The sequence below is a fragment of the Macaca fascicularis genome, chromosome 1 (assembly GCF_037993035.2).
Source record: "Macaca fascicularis isolate 582-1 chromosome 1, T2T-MFA8v1.1".
In the NCBI taxonomy this organism is placed as follows: domain Eukaryota; kingdom Metazoa; phylum Chordata; class Mammalia; order Primates; family Cercopithecidae; genus Macaca; species Macaca fascicularis.
Genome location: NC_088375.1, coordinates 202241941 through 202267816, shown reverse-complemented (window position 1 = coordinate 202267816; position 25876 = coordinate 202241941). Strand labels below are relative to the sequence as shown.

At 53.8% G+C, this 25876-nt stretch overlaps 1 protein-coding gene across 2 annotated transcripts in view; it reads left to right on the top strand.

Moving 5' to 3' along the window:
• The first annotated feature begins 257 nt into the window (after positions 1-257).
• The window catches only part of NHSL3 (NHS like 3), a 36299-nt gene continuing 10680 nt past the window's right edge, over positions 258-25876 (top strand). The window contains exon 1 of one of the 2 annotated variants that reach the window (XM_045375389.3): positions 258-638. In XM_045375389.3, coding sequence (XP_045231324.2) covers positions 404-638 — 235 coding nt within the window. In that variant the 5' untranslated portion in view covers positions 258-403. Of the gene's footprint in view, positions 639-13447; positions 13630-25876 lie in introns of those variants that run through there. The other variant, XM_015438955.3, reaches the window with a different exon arrangement.

Below are 25876 nucleotides of genomic sequence, written 5' to 3'. Positions count from 1 at the left end.
TGCCCCCTGCGGGACTGAACCTCAGTGCCGCCCCCTCCCGGGCAGCCCCACGACCCGCCCTCTCGGGCCCCGGTGGGGGGCACGACCCCGGGCTCCCGGGACCCTCTCCTCGCGGGACCAGACCTCGCCCTCCGCCGGGCCAGGGGGAGGCGGGGAGGGGCCGCAGGCAGCGCCGCTCCCGCCCCGCGGCCGCTCCCGCCCCGCTTCTTCCCTCCCCGCCGGCCTGCGCCCCGCCCGCCGCCCGGCCGGCCCCTCCCGCGCCGCTCCCGCCGCCCGCTCTCGGCGCCCGCTCGGCCTCCGCCGCCCAAACTTTTCTCCGGGCGCGCATCCCCGGCGGCCGCCCCTGCCATGGGCGCCGCGCCGCAGGGGGCCTGACCCGCCGCCCGCTCCGCCCCCGCCTGCCATGGCGGCCCGCGCGCCCCCCGCCGCACCTGCGGCCGAGGAGCCGGGGAACCCGGGCGGCCCCCCGCGCAGGAAGAAGTCCCGCTCCGGCGCGTCCGGCCTCCGCCGCGCCTTCAGCTGGCTGCGGGGCAAGCGGCGCAAGAAGAAGGCGGCGGGGGCCGAGGGCGCCGAACCGGCCGCCCCCCGGGCCAAGAAGGCGGAGGACAAGGCCAAGAGGGCCAAGGGCAAAGGCCGAGGTAAGGCGGTCGGCACCTGGGCTGAGCGCGGGGGGGCGCCGAGGGTGCGGCCGCGGGGGCTCTGCCGGGGGTCCGCGCGCGGCGTGTTGGAGGGGGGTGACCCCCAGGAACTGGTGCTGGGGAGCTAAGAGGCCAGGGCTGAGTCCGAGCACCTCCACCCTGCGCTGCCTTCCGCACTTTCCAGACCCAGTCTTGCCTTGCTCTGAGGGGAAGGGACCCCCGGCCGGGCCAGGGATCCCCTGGCAGAGCAGGAAGTGCTGGCAGCCCGACTCCAGGGCGGTGAGGCGATTCCCCCTCCCCCAGGCTCACCCAGGTTCTGCCCTCTGCTGAGTCAGGGGGTCAGAGACTCAACGCTGGCCTGTGGCCAATGGGAGAGACAGGTGGCCTTGGGTCTCTGGTGGGGACCCTCTGGGTCTGGAAGGTCAACCGCACTCACAAAGAGTTTCAGCTCCAGCTGGATCTGGATTTCCAGCCCCACAAAGGACCCCGCATGGAGCGCAGTGTGCCCTGCCTTAGCTTCTTAACAGTGCTGGCTTTTCCCACCTAGGCCAGTTTCCTCACGCTCACCTGGGCCAGGCCACAAACATCAACTCCTGGGGTAGTGAGCTCTCAAGGTGAACCAACCCGCCCCTCACCATCACTCCTTCTTCCAGCCCTGGAGAAACATGCCAGTGTCAGAAGTGTGCTTACAGATGGGGGAAACTGAGGCCCAAGCTCAATGGAGAGGCTGTACCTGGGCTGGGGTGGGTACTTAAAATTCAACAGCTAGTTCTCAGTCTTTCTGAATTTGAGCCCCTGGGCTCCTCCTCTGGCCTTAATGGGCAGCCTGAAAGGCGGGGAAGCCAACCTGGCCCATCCCTGCTGGGGTCACTTTCCGCTCCTTTCTTGGGCCTTCCCTCATTTCCCTGTTTCTGTCTTCCTTTTGGTGGGGAGGGCTTGAGTCTTTGCAAGCGGGTGGAGCTCCCTTGGGGTTTGCCGTCCTGGGAAGTCCACCTTTCCTAGACTGCTGCTGCAGTGCTGGAGGTGAGGAAATGGCCGGGTGTGCGGGCCCATCCCATTCTGCCTGTGTTTATCCTCCCAGTGTCCTTTAACCACCTCTTCTGGGAGAGTTAGAAGGAACACTTTAGGGGTCAGGAAGAGGGTGGAAAGCCTCTTGTGTGATTGTATCCGGCCTGATCTTCCTTTTGGATAAGGGCCCCGCTTCCCTGCGGCACAGCCACAAATAGAAGTGAGGGTGCTGAGGCTGGGGTGACTGGGCCAAACCCTGAGGGAGGATTGGATTTGGGTGAGAGATGTTTCCAAAGGCTCTGCAGTCCCAACAGGACATGGAGTCTGTCCCAGGGCTGCCCCACTGGGATTCAGTCTGAAGTCATCCCCATCTCATTCAAGAGGGCATTGCAGCAGGATGGATTGTGGTCAGACTGTCAGAATTGGCAGGCAGAAGCCTAGTGGACTAGCAGTGTATACTCCAGGGCAGTGGACCTTTTTCCTCTGGGAGACCAGCCTGGGAGGCAGGGGGCTGGAAAAGCTGAGCCTGTAGGTCACTGCTCCAACAACCTGGGTTTGGGGTCATTGGGTCAGTGGCCAGGCCTCCCTCTCGCCTTGTGTTTAGTATCAGGTAGCTCTGGGCTTTCTGGGCAGCATGTTGGCCTGATTTGAGCCCACGTGCATGGGCAACACCTCCTTGCCCCTGGCTGTTGTTTCCCCAGGTCTGGAGGTGGCCCAGGGTATGACTGGAGGAAGTCCTGTTCCCTTTTACTCCAGCCTCCTATTATTGCAATTGTTTCCTTGTCACCTGCCTGGCCCAACTTCTTTTCTGTTTATTAAGAGAAATAAATCTGATCCCTCTAATCTCCACTGGCAACGCTGGCCAGGAAGGGGAAGCCTGCAGAAGGCTTAACTCTTTCACGGAAAATGTTCAGAATGGAGATTGGGAGAGGTGGGGAGGAGGGATACACAGGAGATTCCTAGGAGGTCAGGGATTTTGCTGGGGAAGGCATTATTTCCTCCATTCTAATCTCTGGCTCAAAGACCTACAAGAGGCAGGTCTTGATTCCTCTAATCTGACTCTCCTACTATAAGATGGAAAAACTGAGCTTGTCATGGAGTTTTACCAGTCTTCCATGATTCCCTTGCTGACCTCACTACCCTGCACAGACTTAGAAGAAGAGAGGAAGTCTGACATTTATTGATTAGTCTGAATATGTCAAGATCTCACTTGCCGATGAAAAAATTGAGGCTCAGGGACAGTGAGTGACTGATTTGACCAAACTGGGATTTAAACTCAAATCATCTGCCTCAAAAATGGGGACTGTTTTCATGACTCTCCCAAGGACATAGAACAGCAGGTAAGACTGGAAGATCTTCTCCTTCAACTCACTTTACAGATGGGAAATGGCCCAGAGAGAAGTGAGGGAACTTGATAGAGTGGGGAGAGTATCAGAGTCAGGCTGATGAGAGTTTAAATCCTGGCTCAGCTACTATCAAGCCCCATGATGTAGGATGAGCAACTTCTCTGTGGGCTCCCTGACTCCACCACTGTCTTGTGGGGAAGAAAGGGGGAATCCTCTGGCTGGGCATTGCCTTGATGGGGCTGTGACCTTTCTGTCTCACCCAGATTCTCACAAGAGAGCATATTAAAATTATATTAAAGCCTGGGTGTGGTGGCTCACGCCTCTAATCCTAGTATTTTGGGAGACCAAGGCGGGCAGATTGCCTGAGCTCAGGAGTTTGAGACCAGCCTGGGCAACACGGTGAAACCCCATCTGTACTAAAATACAAAAAATTAGCCGGGCGTGGCAGCGTGCACCTGTACTCCCAGCTACCCGGAAGGCTGAGGCAGAAGAATTGCTTGAACCTGGGAGGCGGAGGTTGCAGTGAGCCAAGATTGCACCACTGCACTCCAGCCTGGGCAACAGAGCGAGACTCCAAAAAAAAAGAAAGAAAATTATGTTAAAGAGAAGTCACCATAGAAATGCAAGGGGTTGCTATGACTATGTTATAAGTTTAGTCACCTGAGCTCTAAGGACCCAGTCTGGAAGGAATGGGCTCTGGGCCTAAGAACAACTTTGCTTGGCTGGGCGCAGTGGCTCTCGCCTGTAATCTCAGCAGTTTGGGAGTTCAAGGTGGGTGGATCACGAGGTCGGGAGCTCGAGACCAGCCTGACCAACATGGTGAAACCTTGTCTTTTTTTTTTTTTTTTTTTTTTGAGACGGAGTCTTGCTCTGTCACCCAGGCTGGAGTGCAGTGGCCGGATCTCAGCTCACTGCAAGCTCCGCCTCCCGGGTTTACGCCATTCTCCTGCCTCAGCCTCCCGAGTAGCTGGGACTACAGGCGCCCGCCACCTCGCCCGGCTATTTTTTTGTATTTTTTAGTAGAGACGGGGTTTCACCGTGTTAGCCGGGATCGTCTCTCGATCTCCTGACCTCGTGATCCGCCCATCTCGGCCTCCCAAAGTGCTGGGATTACAGACTTGAGCCACCGCGCTCGGCCGAAACCTTGTCTTTACTAAAAATACAAAAATTAGCCAGGCGTAGTGGCGTGTGCCTGTAATCTCAGCTACTTAGGAGGCTGAGGCAGGAGAATCGCCTGAACCCGGGAGGCGGAGGTTGCAGTGAGGTGAGATTGCACCACTGCACTCCGGCCAGGCAACAGAGTGAGACTAGGTCTCAAAAAAAAAAAAAAAAAAAAAAGGACAACTCTGCTGCCCTGGTCTGCCCCTCTCAAGCTACAAGATGCTGGCAGGTTATTCTCCCCTCCAAGCCTCAGTTTCCTTATCTGTAAAATAGGGATAATAAATCTTGGCTTTATAGGGGCCTTTCCAGGATCAAATAACCTAACAGACATGCAACTGCGTTGTGAACTGTGGAGCATGGTGCAGCTGGCAGCAGGTTTCTGCCGTTGTTATGCTGCTGAGGACTTGGGCATTAGTTAAGTTCACCGTGATCCATGTTTGGAAAACAGCCCGTGATGATGATGATGATTGAGGGGGATTCATAGAGGGTAGAGTCTCACCCTTGTCCCACGGGAGGACTCAGACATAAGAAAAAGTTCAAAAAAAAACAAAAACAAACAGGAATCCATATCTTCCAGAAATATCACCTGGACTCTAGACAAGTGTGTGGGTAGGAAGTGTTTCTGGGACAGATGCCAGGACTGGAGCCCAGCAGATAATCAGGGGAGGCTTTCTGGAGGAGGCAAGCAGCCTATGGAAGGAGGGCAGGGTCCTGGCTAATCTGAATGGGAAGAGAAGTAACAGGAAGGCTGCTATGTGCTATATATACCCTAGACAGGCATTTTCATCAAAGTCTTCCTATGTCCTTACAGCAACCTGGGAGGTGGACAGTTATTACCATTTGTAGGTGAGAAAAAAGGGGTGAGAATAAGTAGCCCAAGGTCACTCAGCTTCATTTATTTGAAGAAGACATATTCTTTTTTTTTTTTTTTTTTTGAGACGGAGTCTTGCTCTGTCACCCAGGCTGGAGTGCAGTGGCCGGATCTCAGCTCACTGCAAGCTCCTCCTCTCGGGTTCACGCCATTCTCCTGCCTCAGCCTCCTGAGTAGCTGGGACTACAGGCACCCGCCACTTCGCCCGGCTAGTTTTTTGTATTTTTTTTTTTTTTTTTTTTTGAGACGGAGTCTCGCTCTGTCACCCGGGCTGGAGTGCAGTGGCCGGATCTCAGCTCACTGCAAGCTCCGCCTCCCGGGTTCACGCCATTCTCCTGCCTCAGCCTCCCGAGTAGCTGGGACTACAGGCGCCCGCCACCTCGCCCGGCTAGCTTTTTGTATTTTTTAGTAGAGACGGGGTTTCACCGTGTTAGCCAGGATGGTCTCGATCTCCTGACCTTGTGATCCGCCCGTCTCAGCCTCCCAAAGTGCTAGGATTACAGGCTTGAGCCACCGCGCCCGGCCGAAGACATATTCTTTACTCTGTAGTGTCAGGCACTGTTCAAGGTGATGCGAATGCCGGAGGACCAGACGGGCAAGGTCCCCATCTATGTGGAAGTGAGGTTCACAGTGTTACAATGACGGAGCCACTCAGTCTGCCTCCAGAGGCCACGCTCTACAAAGAAAATTATACGATGATGGCTGTGTTTCTGACTCTGGAGGGGGGGTGACCTCTCTAGAGTCTTAGACAAAACCAGTTTTGGGGAAAGGGGTATATAGTCCTCTTGAGGGTTTCTCTTGTGCAGTGGGCAGCGGCTGAGGGGTGGGAGTGGGCATGGCTCTGATACTGAGAATTTGAGAGCCACCCTGCCAGACCTAGCTGACTTAGCCCTATGTTAACTCCAGTCAGTTCACTGTGGCCTCTCCAAGTTCCCTCTGGCCACTCAGGGAGGACGGTCCTTTCATGGCGTGGAGTTGTGGAGAGAACCCTCAGTTTGAGTTCTGCTCTGTTGTATGACCTTGGGTAAGTCCTGCCCCTCTTTGGACCAGACATGCCCTGTCTTAACAAAGATAGTTTTTTGTTTATTTGTTTGTTCATTTGTTTTTGTGAGACGGAGTCTCGCTCTGTTGCCCAGGCTGGAGTGCAGTGGCAAGATCGCGGCTCATTGCAACCTCTGCCTCCCAGGTTCAAGTGATTCTTCTGCTTCAGCCTGGGACCACAGGCGCGTGCCACCATGCCTGGCTAATTTTTGTATTTTTAGTAGAGACAGGGTTTCACCATATTGGCCAGGCTGGTCTCGAACTCCTGACCTTGTGATCCGCCCGCCTTGGCCTCCCAAAGTGCTGGGATTGCAGGCGTGAGCTACCGCATCTGGCTGACAAAGTTGGGGTTTAATGGCCTCTGAGACTCTTGCTAGTTCTAGGATTCTGTGGGTTTGAGAATGGGCTGAGGGAGTAAGCCTGTAGGGGCTGGGGGCTAGGCATGGGGATGGGAGCTGTGTCCCTGTGTCCAGGAAAGGAGAGCTGACCTCCAGCCAGCCAGATAAGACACTGAGACCCAGTGGCCTGGATGTAATAGGAAGGTGGGTAAGGTGGCCGGTGCAATGGCTCACACCTGTAATCCCAGCACTTTGGGAGGCTGAGGCGGGTGGATCACTTGAGGTCAGGAGTTCAAAAACAGCCTAGCCAACATGGCGAAACCCCGTCTCTACTAAAAATACAAAAATTATGGCCGGGCACAGTGGCTCACACCTGTAATCCCAGTGCTTTGGGGGGCCGAGGCGGGCAGGGATCACCTAATGTCAGGAGTTCGAGACTAGCCTGGCCAACATGGCAAAACCCCATCTGTACTAAAAATGCAAAAATTAGCTGGGTATAGTGACACGCACCTGTATTCCCAGCTACTCGGGAGGCTGAGGCAGGAGAATAGCTTGAACCCAGGAGGCAGAGGTTGCAGTGAGCTGTGATCATGCCATTGCACTTCAGCCTGGGCAACAAGAGCAAAAAGCTCCATCTCAAAACAAAAAACAAAAATTAGCTGGGCGTAGTGGCAGGCGCCTTTGGGAGGCTGAGACAGGAGAATCACTTGAACCCAAGAGGCAGAGGCTCCAGTGAGCTGAGATCACGCCACTGTACTCCAGCCTGGGCAACAGGAGTTCAACTGGGTGACAGTTTCATTCAAAACTCAAAAGGAAGGTGGGTAAGAAGAGTCCATTATGAACAATGTCATTTCTGTCTGCTGAGGAAGGGGCCTAGATAGTTCCAAAGCAAAGTGAGAGTCAGGTCTCTGGGGTCGTGGGCACCTTGCCCTTCTGAGGTCAGGCTGGTGTCTGTTTGCCCGTCAGTCAACACTCCATGTGTTTTCCCCTTCTGTGTCAGTGCCCGTGCTGCTTCTGCTGCCTGGGATATGCTCCCCTTCACTTTGCTATCCAGTGAACTCCTATTCAGCCCTCAGGGCCTGGTGTCAGTGTCATCTCTGCAATACTCCCAGGGGAAGTTATTGTCCCCAGACCCTAGAGCAAGGTGCTTAGGAGAGTTGGGGTTGGGCAATATATGCTTTTCCAGCCACTTTCTTCTTGGGTAAAGGGCACCTCAGTGTCCTTACCTGGGGCCTGGACCAATGTAATAGGGGCTGAGTTCCCTCTGCTATGGGATACCTCCGATAGGGGAGTGGTTTCCCCAGAGGAGTTTGGGGTTTCTCAAGAATGTGACATTTTGGCTTCCCAGAAATGTGAAAAATAAAGAGTGTGACAGGGTGGCTGCTGTGTCTCCCTCGGACCCCTGTGAGAGGATAGACATTGTTTTCTTAGAGTCCAGACGGGAGAGGGAGCCTCACTCACTTATTTCACAAATATTTCCCAAGTGTTATATACCAGGCACTGCCCTAGGGATGAATAAGAGACAAAGTCCTGGGCCTCATGAACCTCACAACGAGTGTGTGTGTAGGGGGAAAAATATGCCGAACAAGTAATTAAGGGTTAAAAAGTGTGATAAGAGGAAGCACAGCAATCTCTAAGGGAGGTCAATGATGGCTTCCCCAGGGAGGTGGCACTTGAGCTAAAATGGAAGGATGAAAGGAAGGTGGGATTGAAGGGTTTGTGGCACTGGCGTCAGGCAAGGCACATGCTAGGGGCTTGGGACCAGCTGGCTATCTGGGGTTCCATGGGATCCAGGGATTGCTGTACCTCACTATTTTGAATACCCAAAGGGCAAAGACTGGGTTGACAGACACCCTGGCCAGCACAAGGCCTGGCTAAGTGGCCTTGGGTGATAGGTAATGCTCCAGTATGGGCCCCCAGAGATGGGCATCTCTGGATCCTAGACTCTCAGAGCTCATGGCCCGAGATGTCATAGGGAGCCCTCATGGTACATACAGATGGGGCAGCTGAGGCCCAGAGGAGGAAGTGACTTGCTCAAGTTCACATGGCCATCTAGTGTCAGAGGCAGAAGAAAAGCCCACACTGTCAGGCCTTCAGCTTCCTCACTCCTTTGTTCAGACTTCAAATGGAAAATCCCGTCCCAGAGAGGTGCCTCTGCCAGGGGTGGGAAGAGCTGAGAAGGAAGCAAGGCCAAGGGAGTCTCCCCTGCCCTCCCCTCAACATCTTCAGGGGCTCCTTCCAGCTGTCTCACCCTCACCCTTCTCTTGGAAATTCCCCTTGGGCCTGAAAGGGGCTCTCAGTCAGTGTGCTCTCTCCACACTGTACCCTCCCTGCAGTCCCTGAAGCATGGCTCCTAGCCAGGGTTGAACTGTGGTGGCCAAGCCCTGTGACCCCAGAAATCTGCATTCTCTTGTCAGCAGAGGGCAGAGTGAGAGCCTCCCCTCAGCACCTGCTCCTTGGAAATCTCTCTCTCTCCAGACCCTCAAAGCTGTTTCAGCTGCTCATGGCCTGTCACATGTTAAAGAAAACGAATAAGAGGGAGCATTGTATGTTATTTGGGCCACAGTGAACATGGCGGGGTTAGAGGAACAGGGACACACACCTTCCTTGTGCAGACCCCAAGGCCACCTCCAGCCCGTTGGCAGACTTGGGGAAGTCAGCCAAGTTCCTGCAGCTTCCTCGGGCAGGAGGAGTGAAATCTCTGTCCGCCTCCCCCATCGTTAGTTATACCCCACTGTACTCTATGCCCTTGTATTCTACTGTCCTGAGGGGCTGATTCATTAAAGGACTGTCAGCCCACTCACAGGGTGCCCAACTCTGTGCTTGGCATGGAAGGGGCGATAGAGACAGCTCAGCCCACAAAGGATTTAAACCCTGAATCTTGCAGCAAAGTGCGTGATTCCCAGGAGGCTCCTGGTGGGGAGAATACTAAGTGAGGCCTCCTGTCTGCTTAGGACACCCCGTCCTCCAAGTCTAGCCAAGTGAGGTCTTCCCCAGCATTTTCTTTTTTATTTTTTGAGACGGAGTTTCGCTCTTGTTTCCCAGGCTGGAGTGCAGTGGTGCAATCTCTGCTCACTGCAACCTCCACCTCCTGGGTTCAAGCGATTCTCCTGCCTGAGCCTCCCGAGTAGCTGGGATTACGGGCACCTGCCACCATGCCCAGCTAATTTTTGTATTTTTTTCTTTTTTTTTTTTTTTTGAGACAGAGTCTCGCTCTGTCGCCCAGGCTGGAGTGCAGTGGTGCGATCTCGGCTTACTGCAAGCTCTGTCTCCCAGGTGCATGCCATTCTCCTGCCTCAGCCTCCCGAGTAGCTTGGACCACAGGTGCCTGCCACCACGGCCGGCTAATTTTTTGTGTTTTTTTTTTTGTTTTTTTTTTTTTTGTTTTTTTTTTTTTTTTGAGACGGAGTCTGGCTCTGTCGTCCAGGCTGGAGTGCAGTGGCCGGATCTCAGCTCACTGCAAGCTCCGCCTCCCGGGTTTACGCCATTCTCCTGCCTCAGCCTCCCGAGTAGCTGAGACTACAGGCGCCCGCCACCTCGCCCGGCTAGTTTTTGTATTTTTTAGTAGAGACGGGGTTTCACCGTGTTAGCCAGGATGGTCTCGATCTCCTGACCTCGTGATTCGCCCGTCTCGGCCTCCCAAAGTGCTGGGATTACAGGCTTGAGCCACCGCGCCCGGCCTAATTTTTTGTGTTTTTAGTAGAGACGGGGTGTCACTGTGTTAGTCAAGATGATCTCGATCTCCTGACCTCGTGATCTGCCCACCTCGGCCTCCCAAAGTGCTGGGATTACAGGCGTGAGCCACCGCGCCCGGCTTAATTTTTGTATTTTTAGTAGAGATGGGGTTTCACCATGTTGGCCAGGCTGGTCTTAAACTGCTGACCTTGTGATCTGCCCGTCTCAGCCTTCCAAAGTGCTGGGATTATAGGCATGAGCCACTGCGCCCGGCCCCTTTTATTTATTTATTTTTTTGAGACACTCTCGCTGTGTCACCCATGCTGGAGTGCAGTAGTGTGATATCGGCTCACTGCAACTTGCAACTCCCAGGTTCAAGCAATTCTCCTGCATCAGCCTCCCAAGTAGCCAGGACAACAGGCACCGCCACCATGCCCGGCTAATTTTGTATTTTTAGTAGAGATGGGGTTTCACCATGTTGGTCAGGCTGATCTTGAACTCCCGACCTCAGGTGATCCGCCCGCCTCTGCCTCCCAAAGTGCTGGGATTACAGGTGTGAGCCACTGTGCCCAGCCTTCCCCACCATTTTCTAAGAGGGTCACGAGGCATTCCAGCTCATTCTTGTGGTTCCTGGAGTTCTGGTCCATATGTCTTCCATACCACCTACTTCTTCCCACCAGTCCTAGCCTAGCCTCTCCTGTGTTCTTGGCAGTGGGCAGTACTCCTCCCACAGGATCCTGGAGCTAGCACTGACTGCAGTGAAAGTATTTATGCGCTATCATCACTACCTCCGTCAGTATGCAAGCGTCACCGTTGCTACTACAGCTAATCTACAAGCCCCACCATCTCCACCTCCACCAGTTTCTATTAAACACATAGGTGCACCTACTATGTGCTGAGCCTGGGGTTACTAAGAGGAGTCAGACAATCCCTGCTCTTGAGGAAACTGTTCTGGTTGGAAAGGCAGATACTGAAACTCTTGTCTGAAGGCAAGTGCCGGATGGTGAACATGGGGTGCAGGGGAGCCCTAGGGTGTGATCAGTACTGTATCAGAAGGCAGCACTAATGTCTGTGGGGCCTTCAGTAAGGAAGCACTGAGCTGGGGGAAGAAGGGGTACAAGGAAGACTTCATGGAGGAGCAGCATGTAGAGCAGGGCATTGAGAAGGAAAAGGCACCTTTCAGGAAGAGGGGATGGCAGATGTGAAGGCCTGGAGTTGTGTGCTGGAGGGTGACAAGCAGTTTTGTGTGGTGGTAGCTCTGAGAAGGAGGAGATTCTCATCTCAGAGATGAGGTCCGAGATGAGGCTGAACTGGTAGTGGGGGCAGCTCCTCCCAGGCTTCCTGTGAAGGCCAAGGTACCTGCCACACTTCAGACATCCTTTGAGCCTCTTCACATACCTGTCCTCACTTAATTCATGCCAAGAAATTTAGACTTTACCCTGGGGTATTCCCTCTGTGCCCCCGTACTAACCGTCCTTTTTATGGGCTCCAGTTTCCCTATCTATATAAATTCAGGGAATTGGCTAGCAGATAGCTTTGACACTAGAACCGTTTTCTCTGTGCAGAGTACACACAGCTTGGTACACATTGTATGCTCAATGAATATTTTCTATGGGTGAATAACTTGCCAGCCTTTCAAGGACTGCACTGTTATCAACCTGAGACTCTAGCAAGAAAAGGGCCTCAGAGAGAGTTGGGTTTAGCTTTGACTCTCCCATTTTGCAGGGAGGGAAGAGGGTGTGCTGGAGCCATAAGAGGCAGCACAGTGTAGTGGAGGGGCTTGTTCCAGTGGCAGGAAGGATAAGCCATGTGGGGCTTACAATGGAGGGCTCTAGACTTCCAGCCCAGTGCTCTCTCTGCTGTACCATGCTGCCTCTAGTTGGAGAGACAGGGCAGAAGTTATGGTAAAGAAGAGTCATAGCCCAGGCAGTGGGGCCCTGGGCAGGTCCCTCAGCACAAGGACACCTGTGATGAGGACACAGAGGTGGGGCCCCGGGCCTGGGCCCCAGGCCCCAGATGAAAGAAGGCTTTTCATCTCTCTGTTTTTAATTTTTCACTCTGTCGCCCAGGCTGGAGTGCAGTGGCGCAATCTTGGCTCACCGGAACCTCTGCCTCCCAGGTTCAAGCAATCCTTCCACCTCAGCCTCCCAAGTAGCTGGGATTACAAGCATGAGCCACCATGCCTGGCTAATTTTTTGTGTTTTTAGCAGAGATGAAGTTTCACCATGTTGGCCAGGCTAGTCTCAAACTCCTGACCTGAAGTGATCTGCCTGCCTTGGCCTCCCAAAGTGCTGGGATTACAGGTGTGAGCCACAACACCTGGCCTTTTTAAAGAAAAACACCCCCCCCCCCACACACAGACACATATTTTGAGACAGAGTCTTGCTCTATCTCCCAGGCTGGAGTGCAGTGGTGTGATCTTGGCTCACTGCAACCTCCACCTCCTGGGTTGAAGCGATTCTCCTGCCTCAGCCTTCTGAGTAGGTGGGATTACAGGTGTGCGCCACCATGCCTGGCTAATTTTTGTATTTTTAGTAGAGATGGGGTTTCACCGTGTTGGCCAGGCTGGTTAAAAAAATATTTAACAGGCCGGGTGGGGTGCTCACACCTGTAATCCCAGCACTTTGGGAGGCCGAAGCAGGCGGATCACCTGAGGTCAGGAGTTCGAGACCAGCCTGACCAACATGGTGAAACCCCATCTCTACTAAAATTACAAAAATTAGCTGGGCGTGGTGGCGCGCGCCTGTAGTCCCAGCTACTTGGGAGGCTGAGGCAGGAGAATCGCTTGAACCCGGCAGGCGGAGGTTGCAGTGAGCCGAGATCGTGCCACTGCATTCCAGCCTGGGCGAGAGTGAGACTTGGTCTAAAAAAAAAAAAGACCTACCTTACACAATTGTCTTGTGGATAAAATGAAGTAATGCACGAAAGCGGTTAGCACAGAGCCTGGCACATAGTAAACACTAAGTAAAAGGGTGCTACTATTTTGAACACTGTAACTACAGAAATACAGTCAGCTTGATACATTTGTACACACAGGCACGTGACACTCATGGGGAGGTGGCTCGTGGATTCTAACTGCAGCAGGGCTCCGGATCGGCGTTCTCCCAGCTCCATTGCTCTCCTCAGAGCGGTAGCCTTTGGGCTGAGAGAGCGGGCAACCCACCTGCCCCACCTGGACTGGCCCGGCTTTCCCTTGTGCGCCCTAGGCTGGGCAGCTCAGCAGGTCTCCCAGGTCCCGGGAGGGCGGAGCCAACGGGATGCGCGCCAGGCCCCGCCCCTCCTCCGGTCCCGCCCCCTGTCTGGCCATTGGCCGCAGAGCTCGGGGGCGTGGTCGCGCTGGGGCTGGGGGCGCCCGCGGTGCCCGCCCGCGAGTCTCGCTGCCTCCCTCCCGGGGCTGCGGGCCCGGCGGCCGGGCTGGCTGGGCCGCGCTTGGGTTCCCGCGCCGGCTCCCGCGCCCGCCATGGGCAACTCACACCACAAGAGGAAGGCCCCCAGCGGTCCCCGGGTCCGCAGCTTCTGGCGGTTCGGGCGGTCGGCGAAGAGGCCGGCAGGTAGGGGCCGGGGTGGGGGCGGGGCAGGCAGGGAGAAGGGTCCCTGCTGCGGCCGTCGCCACCGCCGCTGCCCTCTCCCGGGGCCTAGAGTGAGTGTGGGGGGTTCGGGAATCCCCGCGCAGACCCCACCCCTCACAGGCACACGGAGACACACGTACACGGTAATACCCACCGGCGGGCACACGTACATGTTCGCAGTTTACACAGTCACACGCACAACACCCACTCAGATGTACGGACACGCAGACACAGGATCACATACACCATCACACCCACACCCTCGTACCATCGCAGTAGGACGCACAGAGCCTGAGACACAGGTACATGTATACCTATACATGCGGTTTACACAGCCACACGAGCTACACCCACGCGCAGATCCAGACACATAGGCACAGTCGTTCACACACATCGGTCATGTGGGTACAGTTGCCCAGCGTCTTAGGCACACAGATGTACACACAGATTCGTAACTGCACAACCAACCGGACTCGCACTCAGGCTCACAGCAGACCCTAAGGCACTCGAACACACACGCTTATTCCCCAGATCTTAGCCCCCAACAGGCTGAAGGCTGAAAGTTTGTAGGAGGGAGGGGAGACAAAGGTGGAAGGGAGAAGCTGGAAACCCGGGGCTGGAGGCTCGGGACCGCCTCCATCTGGCGCGATCGGGAGTCGGACTGGTTTTCTTGGCTCCCTCCCTGCCCCCACCCGCGCCACCGCGATTTCTCCCCGCCTCCCCCGCCCCTCGTCCCCGCGGTCCCCGAGGTCGCCGCCGCATCTCCCCCTTTCAATGCAGCCACCCAGCTGGAACGCAGCCCTTGCCGGCTGCTGCGGGATCCCTCCGCGGGTCACATTCCAGGCTCCAAGGGGGAGGGGAGGGAATGGGGAAGGCCTCCAACCCCAGGAGATGGGGATTCCTGTTTCCCCAAAGTGCGGCAGTTCAGGGTATCCCCGAGGGGTGCTGAAGGAGGGGCTATCGAGAGTGCCTAGTTTTCTTACTGGTGAATCCAGAGATGGGGGAAGGGCAGGGTGATGGTTCCATTCCCCTCTCCCCAAGATAGAGGGTCTTCAACATAGGCAGGCACCTGAGGGATACCTGTTGGTCTGGGGGAGTGAGGAAATCCCAGAAGAGGTGGGGTGAAGGGGACCCTGCTGTGGTGGGAGAATCTAGGGGTGTATTCCCAGGATGGCCCACATTCCTAGAGATTCCGAACCAGAGCTTGATGATCTCATCGCTCCATGGAGGGGGTGGTGGAAAGAGCCTGGGCTGGGAAGTGGGAGACCTCTCCTCTCAATGAGGCTCTGGAATAGGCCCTGGTGACCTTGAGCAGATTCCTTTCACTTCTCTTGATCACCCTGGCTCCTACAGGAGCCCTGTCTATGAAATCAGGGGCCCTAGGTGACTTCTTGGGACCTTTACCGTTCTGGCTATCCATTTCCTGGATGAAGAGACTGAGGTCCAGGAAAGAGGGACTTGTCCAAGGTCATTTGCCTATGGTGGTTTGAGGTAGTAATGTAATCAAAATGACAATAAGAAAACGGTTAACTAAGTTCAGTTAGGCTCTTTGAGGATTTCTCAGAAGGTAGAATCTCTAGGACCTTCCAGCACTCTCCCTGCCCCAGCAGGGAGAAAGTCCTGACTGCCTACCTGTCTCATAGAATCTGCACTGAGGGGGCAGGACTGGGGCTCTTCATCTGTCCTCTGATGGTCGCTCCGATCTGATGGTTTCCTAGGAACTAACTGTGGGCCCAGACTTGTGACCATTTGTGATGGAGGAGAGAGAAGATAAGAAGGCTGTGTTTATAGTCTCTTGCCTACTGGCCCTTGAGGAAGTGGCCTGGGGCTTCCAGCAACACTTGTGAGCTTCTAGCTCCTGCTGAAACTCATGGCTCAACTCAGGCTTTAAGGCGTTCTGAAAAAAATTAGAAAGCAATGTCAAGACAACACAGAAATTAAGTGTGGGGGCTAGGAAATATTCTAGGCTATCTATCAAAAGCCTTCTGGGTTGGGGTCAGCTTTAGAAAACTGAGGAGATGGCTGGGCGCGGTGGCTCAAGCCTGTAATCCCAGCACTTTGGGAGGCCGAGACGGGCGGATCACGAGGTCAGGAGATGGAGACCATCCTGGTTAAGCTGGTGAAACCCCGTCTCTACTAAAAAATACAAAAAACTAGCCAGGCGAGGTGGTGGGCGCCTGTAATCCCAGCTACTCGGGAGGCTGAGGCAGGAGAATGGCGTAAACCCGGGACGCGGAGCTTGCAGTGAGCCAAGATCTGGCCACTGCACTCCAGCCCGGGGGACAGAGCGAGACTTCGTCTCAAAAAAAAAAAAAAAAAAAAAAAGAAAAGAAAACTGAGGAGATGGTCCTAATTGGTATTTGAAGTAACCACAGGATTGAAATTAGTCCTAAATTGTTGGTTAAATGAGATAACCAGGGATTTGTTTCAGCTGTGGGGTATGGTTGTGAGCAAAGGCATGGAGTTGAGGTCAGGTGAGGTGGCTCATGCCTGTAATCCCAGCATTTTGGGAGGCTGAGGTGGGAGGATCACTTGAACCCAGGAGTTCGAGAGTAGCTTGGGGCAACATGACGAGACCCCCCCCATTTCTACAAGAAATAAAACATTATCTGGGCATGGTGGCACATGTGCCTTTGGTCCCAGTAGTTTGAGAGGCTGAGGTGAGGGGATTATGTGAGCCTGGGAGGTCAAAGCTTCAGTGAACCGATCATGCCACTGCACTCCTGTCTGGGTGACAGAGTGAGACCCTGTCTCAAAAAAAAAAAAAAAAAAAAAAAAAAAAAAGAATGGGCTGGATGCTCACACCTGTAATCCCAGCACTTTAGGAGGTTGAGGTGGGTGGATCACCTGAGGTCAGGAGTTTGAGACCAGCCCAGCCAATATGGTGAAACCCTGTCTCTACTAAAAATACAAAAACTAGCCAGGCATGGTGGCAGGCACCTGTAATCTCAGCTACTTGGGAGGCTGAGGCAGGAGAATCGCTTGAACCCAGGAGGTGAAGGTTGCAGCGAGCCGAGATTGTGCCACTGCACTCCAGCCTGAGTGACAAGAACACGACTCCATTTAAAAAACAAAAAACAAATGGAGTTGAGACTGAACATGGAGGTGGGAGGGAAAAGTAGCCGAGGGTCCTTTTCTTGAGGTTCCATTGGGAATGTAGACCTCAGTACCTTTGGTTTTACTTGTGCTGAGGATCCTAAGTCATCCTCGGCGTCAGCCTCTGCTGTGACAGGCCCAGATGGGGACTGGAGCTTGAGTATAAGTACTCAAGTGCCAGTATAAGTAATCATTTCATTAGTCTGTGAGAGAAGGAGGGAGAGAGTACAAGGCAGGGAGAGAGGTCTGGAGTCTGCAGGCCATAGGGAGCCAGTGAAGGTGTTTGAGCAAGGGGGAGGAGTCTACAAAAATGGGGTGTTAGGAAGATGGCTCTAGGGTGGGGGCAGGTGCAGGCAGGACAGGTTGAGGGGTGGGGTGGTGAGAGTGGAGGCTGAGAGACTGTTGCAGTAATCCAGGGGAGAGGTGATGAGGTGAGGGCTGGGGACAGGGTGCAGGCTGTGGGAGTGGAGAGGAGTGGCAGCTACAGAGAGAGACTTGGAGGAAGTGACTGAATTGATAAGACCTGGGATTAACCAGATGTTGAGAGTAAGGGCCAGAGGGAGCTGTGCTTGAGGCTGCTTGGCTGGGAGATGGTAGCAAAGATAAAAATAAGGCCCTATGCTGTCCCTTTACATCAGTTAGTTCATTTGTCCTTTGTCCTCCAACAGTCCCACAAGCGACAGGCTATTCTCCCATTTTAGAGATGAGGAGGCTGGAGTTCAGAGAAGTGAAGTCACTTTCTCAAGGCCACAGCAAGGAGATGGCTGAATCTGGATTCAAACTCAAGCCTGTCACATTACAAAGCCTGTGCCCTTCATCCGTTTAGGAATAGAAGGGTGTCATCTTATGATGGAGGTGCCTGCGCGTCCTCTGGGCAGAGAAAGCCTGCAGCCCCCAGGGATTTGGACTATGTAGAGAGGACTAGTGGAGGAAGCACTGTGGGGAGGGTTATGGGTTGAGGACTAAGCATTAAAGCCTCCAAGCGCTTAGAGAGGGAGCAAGTGGGAAGGGGAAATCAAGACTCAAGGAAGGGTTGATCCCTCGGATCAAATGCCCTTGGAAGGTAGAGAAGGGTGAAGGTGTATGAGGTGAGGCCTCCTGACTGCTGGAAAGACACTGTAACCTGCCAGGAGTGTTTGGTCTTGGCATTCAGGGATCCACCCAACTCTCCCCTCCAAAGGCTAGCTGGGCACTTGGTTCTGGGCGGGTTGGGGAATAGTGGTGGGTGTGAATTGGTAGCCTAGGAAGACCTGCCCTCTTCCTGTTCCCACGCATTGCACGGTCAAGCTTACACACGTGGCACTCCTTCTGGTTGGATTTATTGTTCCCATCGTGCACATGGGGAGACTGAGTGAAGGGACTGCTGGAGTCAGAACATCTGGAACTCTTTTCATCCCTCCCCTTGCCTGTAGACCTGGAGGTTTAACTTCTTGGAGTCTGGGGTCTTTGGTAGGTTCCACAGCTGGAGAAGGCTCCCTCCTCCATTCCCCCCATGTCTCCTCCCCTTTCTTGTGGGGAGACTTGTGACCAACTGCTTGGGTGACTTGCTTGTGGGAGCCCTGGGCTTCCAGATAAGAGGCTGGTCCAGCTCTCTTTGATCTGAGGGATCTGAGATAAGCAGAATCTCCTTGCTGCCCCAGGCCCCAACTCAAAGCAGGGAACCACTGACCCCCCATCCTTCTAGGGGCAGAGTCATCCATGGTGAGAGCTCTTTGGAGATCATCTCTCCAACCCCCACCACATCTCAGATGAAGAAACTGAGGCCCAGAAAAGCACAGTGCCTGGCTCAGGATCATGTTGCAATTAAGGGGAAATGCAAGCTCCAACCTGGGACTCCTCACTTCAGGGCAGTGAGATCTGGTCTGGGCCTGGAATTCCCTTCCCTCCCAAACTGAGGGGTATCACTGAGGAGAGATAGGGAGCTGATGTCAAGTGTTCCTTATCAGACCTTATCTTAATGGCCCTTAACCCTACTTGAGATTTGAAGAGAGCTAGAGTAGAGGGGAGAGGAGGCTGCTGGTGGCATGGGAAGAACATGAGTCAGAGTTGGGCTCACATCCTGCCTTTGCCATTACTGGCAGTGTGACCTTGGGCAAGTCTCTGACCCTTGGGGTCAGGGTTTACACTAGATTGTGTGGCTTTCTTTAAGGTTCCCAGGCACTCTGTGAGGTGGGTATTAGTCCCACATTACAGATGAGGGGACTGAGGCCCAGAGAGGCCAATTCATTCATCCAAGGCCTGGAATCCAGACCTCCTGATTCCCGCTCTTTCTTCTCCCTACTCTGTGGTGGCTGCCTCTGGCATCCATAAGATGGGGATAATCATGCCTTGAAGGAACTAAGGAAAGGGCTATGGAAAGTTAGAATTGTGCCTTGGCTGAAAGGGATTATTATGTCATTGCTGGGAGCAAATACTAGCCCAGAAACTCATTAGGACATTTATTAATATTATTGTAGCTAATTCCTCCGTGCACTACTGCCTGTTCCCCCAGGGCACCCCGTGGGATGGGCTCCTCGCCTCCCTGCTCTGGGCACTCCCTGCCCCCCATTATTTACCTTAGAACCGGCCTGTCAGCTCTGTCCCTGCTGGGGTGGGGCTGGACACCAAGGGAAGGAAGGAGGGGGATTCCCGCACAGGTGGGGTACAGTGCCCCCACTTTCTTTGGGCAGGGATTGAGGTCGTGCCCCCACCCCTCAACCTCCCTTACCCATTAACTTTCTCAGACTTAGGATCACTAAGGTTGTTGGAGTGAGACCCAGGTTCAACCACTCCCTGGTTGGATGACCTTGAGCAAGTTAGTCACTTTCCCTTGAGCCTCCTGGTGCTCATTTGTAAAAAGAAACTACTGCCTTTTAACTTTCTTGTTAGGTGTTCTGCGATACAGTAGAAGAGAAAGTGTTTTGAGAACCATAAAGTGCCTCCACCTGAAAGTTTGTTATGCTCGTTTTCCTTTGTCTTGCCTCTTTGGGAATAAAATCTACAAACATTCTGGTTTCTGCTTCTGCTTCTAGAATGTGTAACGGCGGGGGGGCAGGGGCCCTTCATTTGTCCACCTGTACAGTGAGGGGTTGAGGCTAGGGGCCTCTGAACACCCAGGATTCTGGCTCATGGGCTGGCCAGGGACAGTTCGGACAGGAGTAGGGAGTTGGGGGCTGGGTTGGCTTTGGAGGGTTCAGCCTCCTGAGCAAGGCCACCTGGACAGCTGTGCCCTCCCCCCTCATTCCTCTCCCCTGAGTCAGGCCTGCCTGGCTGTGGGCGCGCCACCACCCCCGCCCCTTGCTCTGGAATGGGGCAGGTTGAGGCCTCACCCCATGGAGGATGTTGCCAAGAAAGTGTGTGCGCATGTGCATGGCCTTGGGAGGCAGGGGCTCCCTCCCCATTCTGCCCTTTCCCCAGGCTTTGGAAAGCCCCTGAGTAGGGGCTACACACACCTGTTTTTCTGTACACACAGCCCCTTGGCAGGCCGTGTGTGGGTCTGTGCAGTCGCTCACGGGTGAGGAAGGCAGGGACTAGGGTGGCTTAGGTGTGCTTTATGGGTGTTTATTATTGTTTGTTTGAGATGGAGTCTTACTCTGTCACCCAGGCTGGAGTGCAATGGCGTGGTCTTGGCTCACTGTAACCTTCGCCTCCCGGGTTCAAGCAATTCTCCCGCCTCAGCCTCCTGAGTAGCTGGGATTTCAGGAGCTTGACACCACACCTGGCTAATTTTTGTATTTTTAGTAGAGTCGGGGTTTCACTATGTTGGTCAGGCTGGTCTTGAACTCCTAACCTCGTGATCCGCCCGCCTTGGCCTCCCAAAGTGCTGGAATTACAGGTGTGAGCCACGGTGCCCGGCCATGTGGGTGTGGTTTTGAGAGTGCCCACCTGTGCAGGGCACCCAGCTAATTTTTTTTTTTTTTCAAGATGGAGTCTTGCTCTGTCACCTAGGCTGGAGTGCAGTGGCATGATCTAAGCTCACTGCAACCTCTGCCTCCCGGGTTCAGTGGGACGCTGCCTGCTGCCCGAGTCTCTGCCCTGGTAAACTGTCTGAGTTGAGGAGCCCGCAAGTGTGCTTCCCGGTGTGCCCTGTGTGCTGGGGACGTGGCCACCAGAAGCAGTGTCTTCTCAGATCCAGGAAGCCTCCTCCCCCAGGCAGGTTGGGGATGGAGGTGCGGTATGGGGTGCTTCCCTCATGGCCTCAGCCCTAGGCTGCACCTCTGGATTGCCAGGGCAGAAAGCCCTGGAACAAGGACTCTAAGTGTGGCTGTGGGCAAGGTCTTTCCACTCTCTGGACCTCAGTTTCTTTGTGAAGTACCCTTCCCAGTCACCTGAGACTCAGGTTGTTGAGCCCCTCCCCAACCAAGCCACAGGTGTATAGATCTGGGGTGACTCCGAGAGGCTGCGGGCTCTGACTTGGGTGGGAAGGGGGAGGGGTGTTGCTGGGGCAACCAGATGTTATCGAATGTAAGCCCTTGGATTTCTGGGAATTTGCAGCTGTGGCCCTGACTGCCAGCTGTGGGCTTGGGACCTTGAAGAGCTGATGTTCCTCTATCCCTGTCTTGACAGGAACTCAGCCCTTAGTTTCCCTGCTTAGAGGGTAGCTGAGGATGACTGTCTGGTGTGGTGAAAGGCTCCAGTTTTAGAGCCAGCCAGAGTTTGGGAAGTCACCTAGCTCTCTGAGCCTCATAGGCCCATGATCAATTACTAGGAAAGTACCTTCCAGTACCTGCCTCGAAGAACTTTTGTAAGACCCATGAGGACAGAGACTGCATTTTGCCTTTCACCAGGACCTGGCATGGTGCCTGGCATGAATTAATCACCCTGCAAATGTCGGTCTACTGGTCTTTTCTGTTTGTGTGAGACTGATAAGAAGGGTGGGTGGGTGGGTGGGTGGATCTGGCCTAAGAGGGGAATAGTGGGGACAGTAGGTGGTCAAGAAACCTCCAATTTGTAGCGTCCCATGACCCTTTTTCAGAGGGGAGATCAGGTTTGTAGCTGGCACAGTGCACAGAACATGACTTTTGGATTCAAGTTGTTCTGAGAATACTGATTTGCCATTTATACCGTGGAGGCCAGAGAGGGCAGCTTTATAATGCTTGCTCCCTCTGGTCTCCATTCCCTCTTCTATAAAATAGGAATAAAAGTGCCTACTTCTTAGGATTGTTGTTTAGATCTCATTGATTTGTTGATGTGACGATTCAGCTCCACAAATGTTTGTTCTCTGGAGAGTAAGACCTCAGCTTGTACTTGAGTAGTCTCAGAGGCCAGTGCTAGGGTGGCAGCAAATGGGGAAGGGACTGCAGGGGGGTTGTGTTGCTTGGGAGCCTCTGTGAATTTTTAGTTCCCTAGAGACTCAGAGAGAAAGGTGCTATGACAGAGGGGTGTCCTTAGGCACGGCTGGTGGGATACTGCACAGATACATATATATAGTTCACAGATTCTCTTTCACAGTCTCTGCTGTGCTTTTTAGAGTTACCAGGGGAATCTTTTTTTTTTTTTTAAGTTTTATTTTTATATATTTACTTTTTTTTTAGAGACAGGGACTTACTCTGTTGCCCAGGCTGTAGTGCAGTGGCACAATTATAGCTCACTGTAACCTCGAACTCCTGGGCTTAAGCCCAGCCTCCCAGGAAACCTTTTTTGTTTTTTTTTTTGAGATGGAATTTTTTTGCTGTCTTGCCCAGGCTGGAGTTCAATGGCTGTGATCTTGGCTCACTGCAATCTCTGCCTCCTGGATTCAAGAGATTCTCCTGCTTCAGCCTCTCGAGTAGCTGGGATTACAGGCGCCTGCCACCACACCTGGCTAATTTTTTTTTTTCCCCCAAAATGGGAGTCTTGCTCTGTCACCCAGGTTGAGTGCAGTGGCATCATCTCAGCTTACTGCAACCTCCGCCTCCTGGGTTCAAGCAATTCTCCTGCCTCAGCCTCCTGAGTAGCTAGGATTACAGGTGCCCGCCACTGCGCCTGGCTAATTTTTGTATTTTTAGTAGGGATGGGGTTTCACCACGTTGACCAGGCTGGTCTCAAACTCCTGACCTCGTGATCCACCCACCTTGGCCTCCCAAAGTGCTGGGATTACAGGCGTGAGCTACCACACCCGGCCTTTGTGTACTTTTTTTAGTGGAGATGAGGTTTCACTGTGTTGGCCAGGCTGGTCTGGAACTCGAGCTCTTTTTTTTTTTTTTTGAGATGGAGTTTCACTCTTCTTGCCCAGGCTGGAGTGCAATGGCGTGATCTTGGCTCACCGCAACCTCTACCTCCTGGGTTCAAGTGATTCTCCTGCCTCAGCCTCTCCAGTAGCTGAGATTATAGGCATGCGCCACCATGCCTGGCTAATTTTGTATTTTTAGTAGAGACAGAGTTACTCCATGTTGGTTGGGCTGGTCTCAAACTTCCAACCTCAAGTGATCCACCCACCTCGGCCTCCCAAAGTGCTGGGATTACAGGTGTGAGCCACCACGCCCGGCCCGGTCTCGAACTCTTGATCTCAGGTGATCTATCCGCCTCAGCCTCCCAAAGTGCTAGGATTACAGGTGTGAGCCACAGTGCTAGCCCAGAATATTGTTTTTTTTTTTTTTTTTTTGAGATGGAGTCTCACTCTGACCCAGGCTGGAGTGCAATGGCGTGATCTCAGCTTACTGCAACTTCTGCCTCCTGGGTTTAAGCAATTCTGTCCCCTCTGCCTCCTGAGTAGCTGAGACTATAGGTACACACCGCCACCACACCCAGCTCATTTTTGTGTTTTTAGTAGAGACGGGGTTTCACCATGTTGGTCAGGCTGGTCTTAAACTCCTGACCTCAAGTGATCCACCTGCCTCAGCCTCCCAAAGTGCTGGGTTACAGATGTGAGCCACCGTGCATGGCCGGAATGTTATTATTATTTTTTGAGACGGAGTCTCGCTCTGTCGCCCAGGCTGGAGTGCAGTGGCCGGATCTCAGCTCACTGCAAGCTCCACCTCCCGGGTTTATGCCATTCTCCTGCCTCAGCCTCCTGAGTAACTGGGACTACAGGCGCCTGCCACCACGCCCAGCTAGTTTTTTGTATTTTTTTAGTAGAGACGGGGTTTCACCGTGTTAGCCAGGATGGTCTCGATCTCCCAACCTCGTGATCCACCCGTCTCGGCCTCCCAAAGTGCTGGGACTACAGGCTTGAGCCGCTGCGCCTGGCCTGGAATATTTTTTTTTTTTTGAGACGGAGTCTCACTCTGTCGCCCAGGCGGGAGTGCAGTGGCTGGATCTCAGCTCACTGCAAGCTCCGCCTCCCGGGTTTACGCCATTCTCCTGCCTCAGCCTCCCGAGTAGCTGGGACTACAGGCGCCCGCCGCCTCGTCCGGCTAGTTTTTTTTGTATTTTTTAGTAGAGACGGGGTTTCACCGTGTTAGCCAGGATGGTCTCGATCTCCTGACCTCGTGATCCGCCCGTCTCGGCCTCCCAAAGTGCTGGGATTACAGGCTTGAGCCACCGCGCCCGGCCCCGGAATATTTTTTAAGTGTCACTACCCAGCTGAAACCCTCAAGGCGTATGGGGCCTAGCCTTACCTGGCACCTGCTCTCCTCTGATTCTGTCTCCTACCATTCTTTCCATTGCTCAATCCTCCAGCCATACTGGCCTCCTCTGTCTTCCCTGAAACCCACCACTCCTGCCTCAAGGCCTTTCCACTTGCTGTAGCCTGTCTAGAAGACTGTCCCCCAGGTACCTGCCCTGACTGGCTCCTCTGTATGCAAGTCTCAGTTCCAATGTCCTTTTCTGTTTATTTTATTGTATTTATTTATTTTTGAGACAGAGTCTCACTCTTGCCCAGACTGTAGTGCAGTGGCGGGATCTCAGCTTACTGCAACCTCTGCCTCCTGGGTTCAAGTGATTCTCCTGCCTCAGCCTCCTGAGTAGCTGGAATTACAGGTGTGCACCACCACACCCGGCTAATTTTTTTGTCCTTTTAGTAGAGACAGGGTTTCACCATGTTGGCCAGGCTGGTCTCAAACTCCTGACCTCAGGTGATCTGCCCGCCTCGGCCTCCCACAGTGCTGGGATTACAGGCGTGAGCCACCGCGCCTGGCCAATTTTATTTTTTTTGTTGTTGTTGTTGAGAGGGAACCTCGCTCTGTCGCCCAGGCTCCATGGAGTGCAGTGGTGCGAGCTCAGCTCACTGCAAGCTCCGCCTCCCGGGTTCACACCATTCTCCTGTCTCAGCCTCCTGAGTAGCTGGGACTACAGGCGCCCACCACCACGCCCGGCTAATATTTTTGTATTTTAGTAGAGACAGGGTTTCACCATATTAGCCAGGATAGTCTCGACCTCCTGACCTCGTGATCCGCCTGCCTGGGCCTCCCAAAGTGCTGGGATTACAGGCGTGAGCCACCATGCCCGGCCTGATTTTATTTTTTAAAGATGCCTGTCACCAAGGCTGGAGTGCAGTGGCTAGAACATGGCTCACTGCAGCCTCAACCTCCCAGGCTTAAGCAATCCTCCTGTCTTAGCCTCACAATAGCTGGGACCCCAGGTGTGTGTCACCATGCCTGGGTAATTTTCAAAGTTTTTTGTAGAGATGGGATCTTGCCTTGTTGCCCAGGTTGATCCTGAATTCCTGACCACAAGCCATCTTCCTGCCTCCCATAGTGCTGGGATTACAGGTGTGAGCCACTGTGCCCAGCCTATTCTTTTCTTAGAGGGACTTTTCTTGACAACCTAACTAAACTACTCTCCCCTCCGGCCCCACCAAACCTTCCTGTCACGGCTCTGGAGTCTTCACTTCCCAAAATTACATTGTTAGTTTACCTCATCCATGTATTCATCAAATATTTTTTGAAGTCAACTCATAACATGTTCCATGGCCGGGCGCAGTGGCTCAAGCCTGTAATCCCAGCACTTTGGGAGGCCGAGAGGGGCGGATCACAAGGTCAGAAGATCAAGACCATCCTGGCTAACACGGTGAAACCCCGTCTCTACTAAAAAATACAAAAAACTAGCCGGAAGAGGTGGCGGGCGCCTGTAGTCCCAGCTACTCGGGAGGCTGAGGCAGGAGAATGGCGTAAACTCGGGAGGCGGAGCTTGCAGTGAGCTGAGATCCGGCCACTGCACTCCAGCCTGGGCGAGAGAGCGAGACTCCATCTCAAAAAAAAACCCAACAACAACAAAAAAAACATGTTCCAGGCAC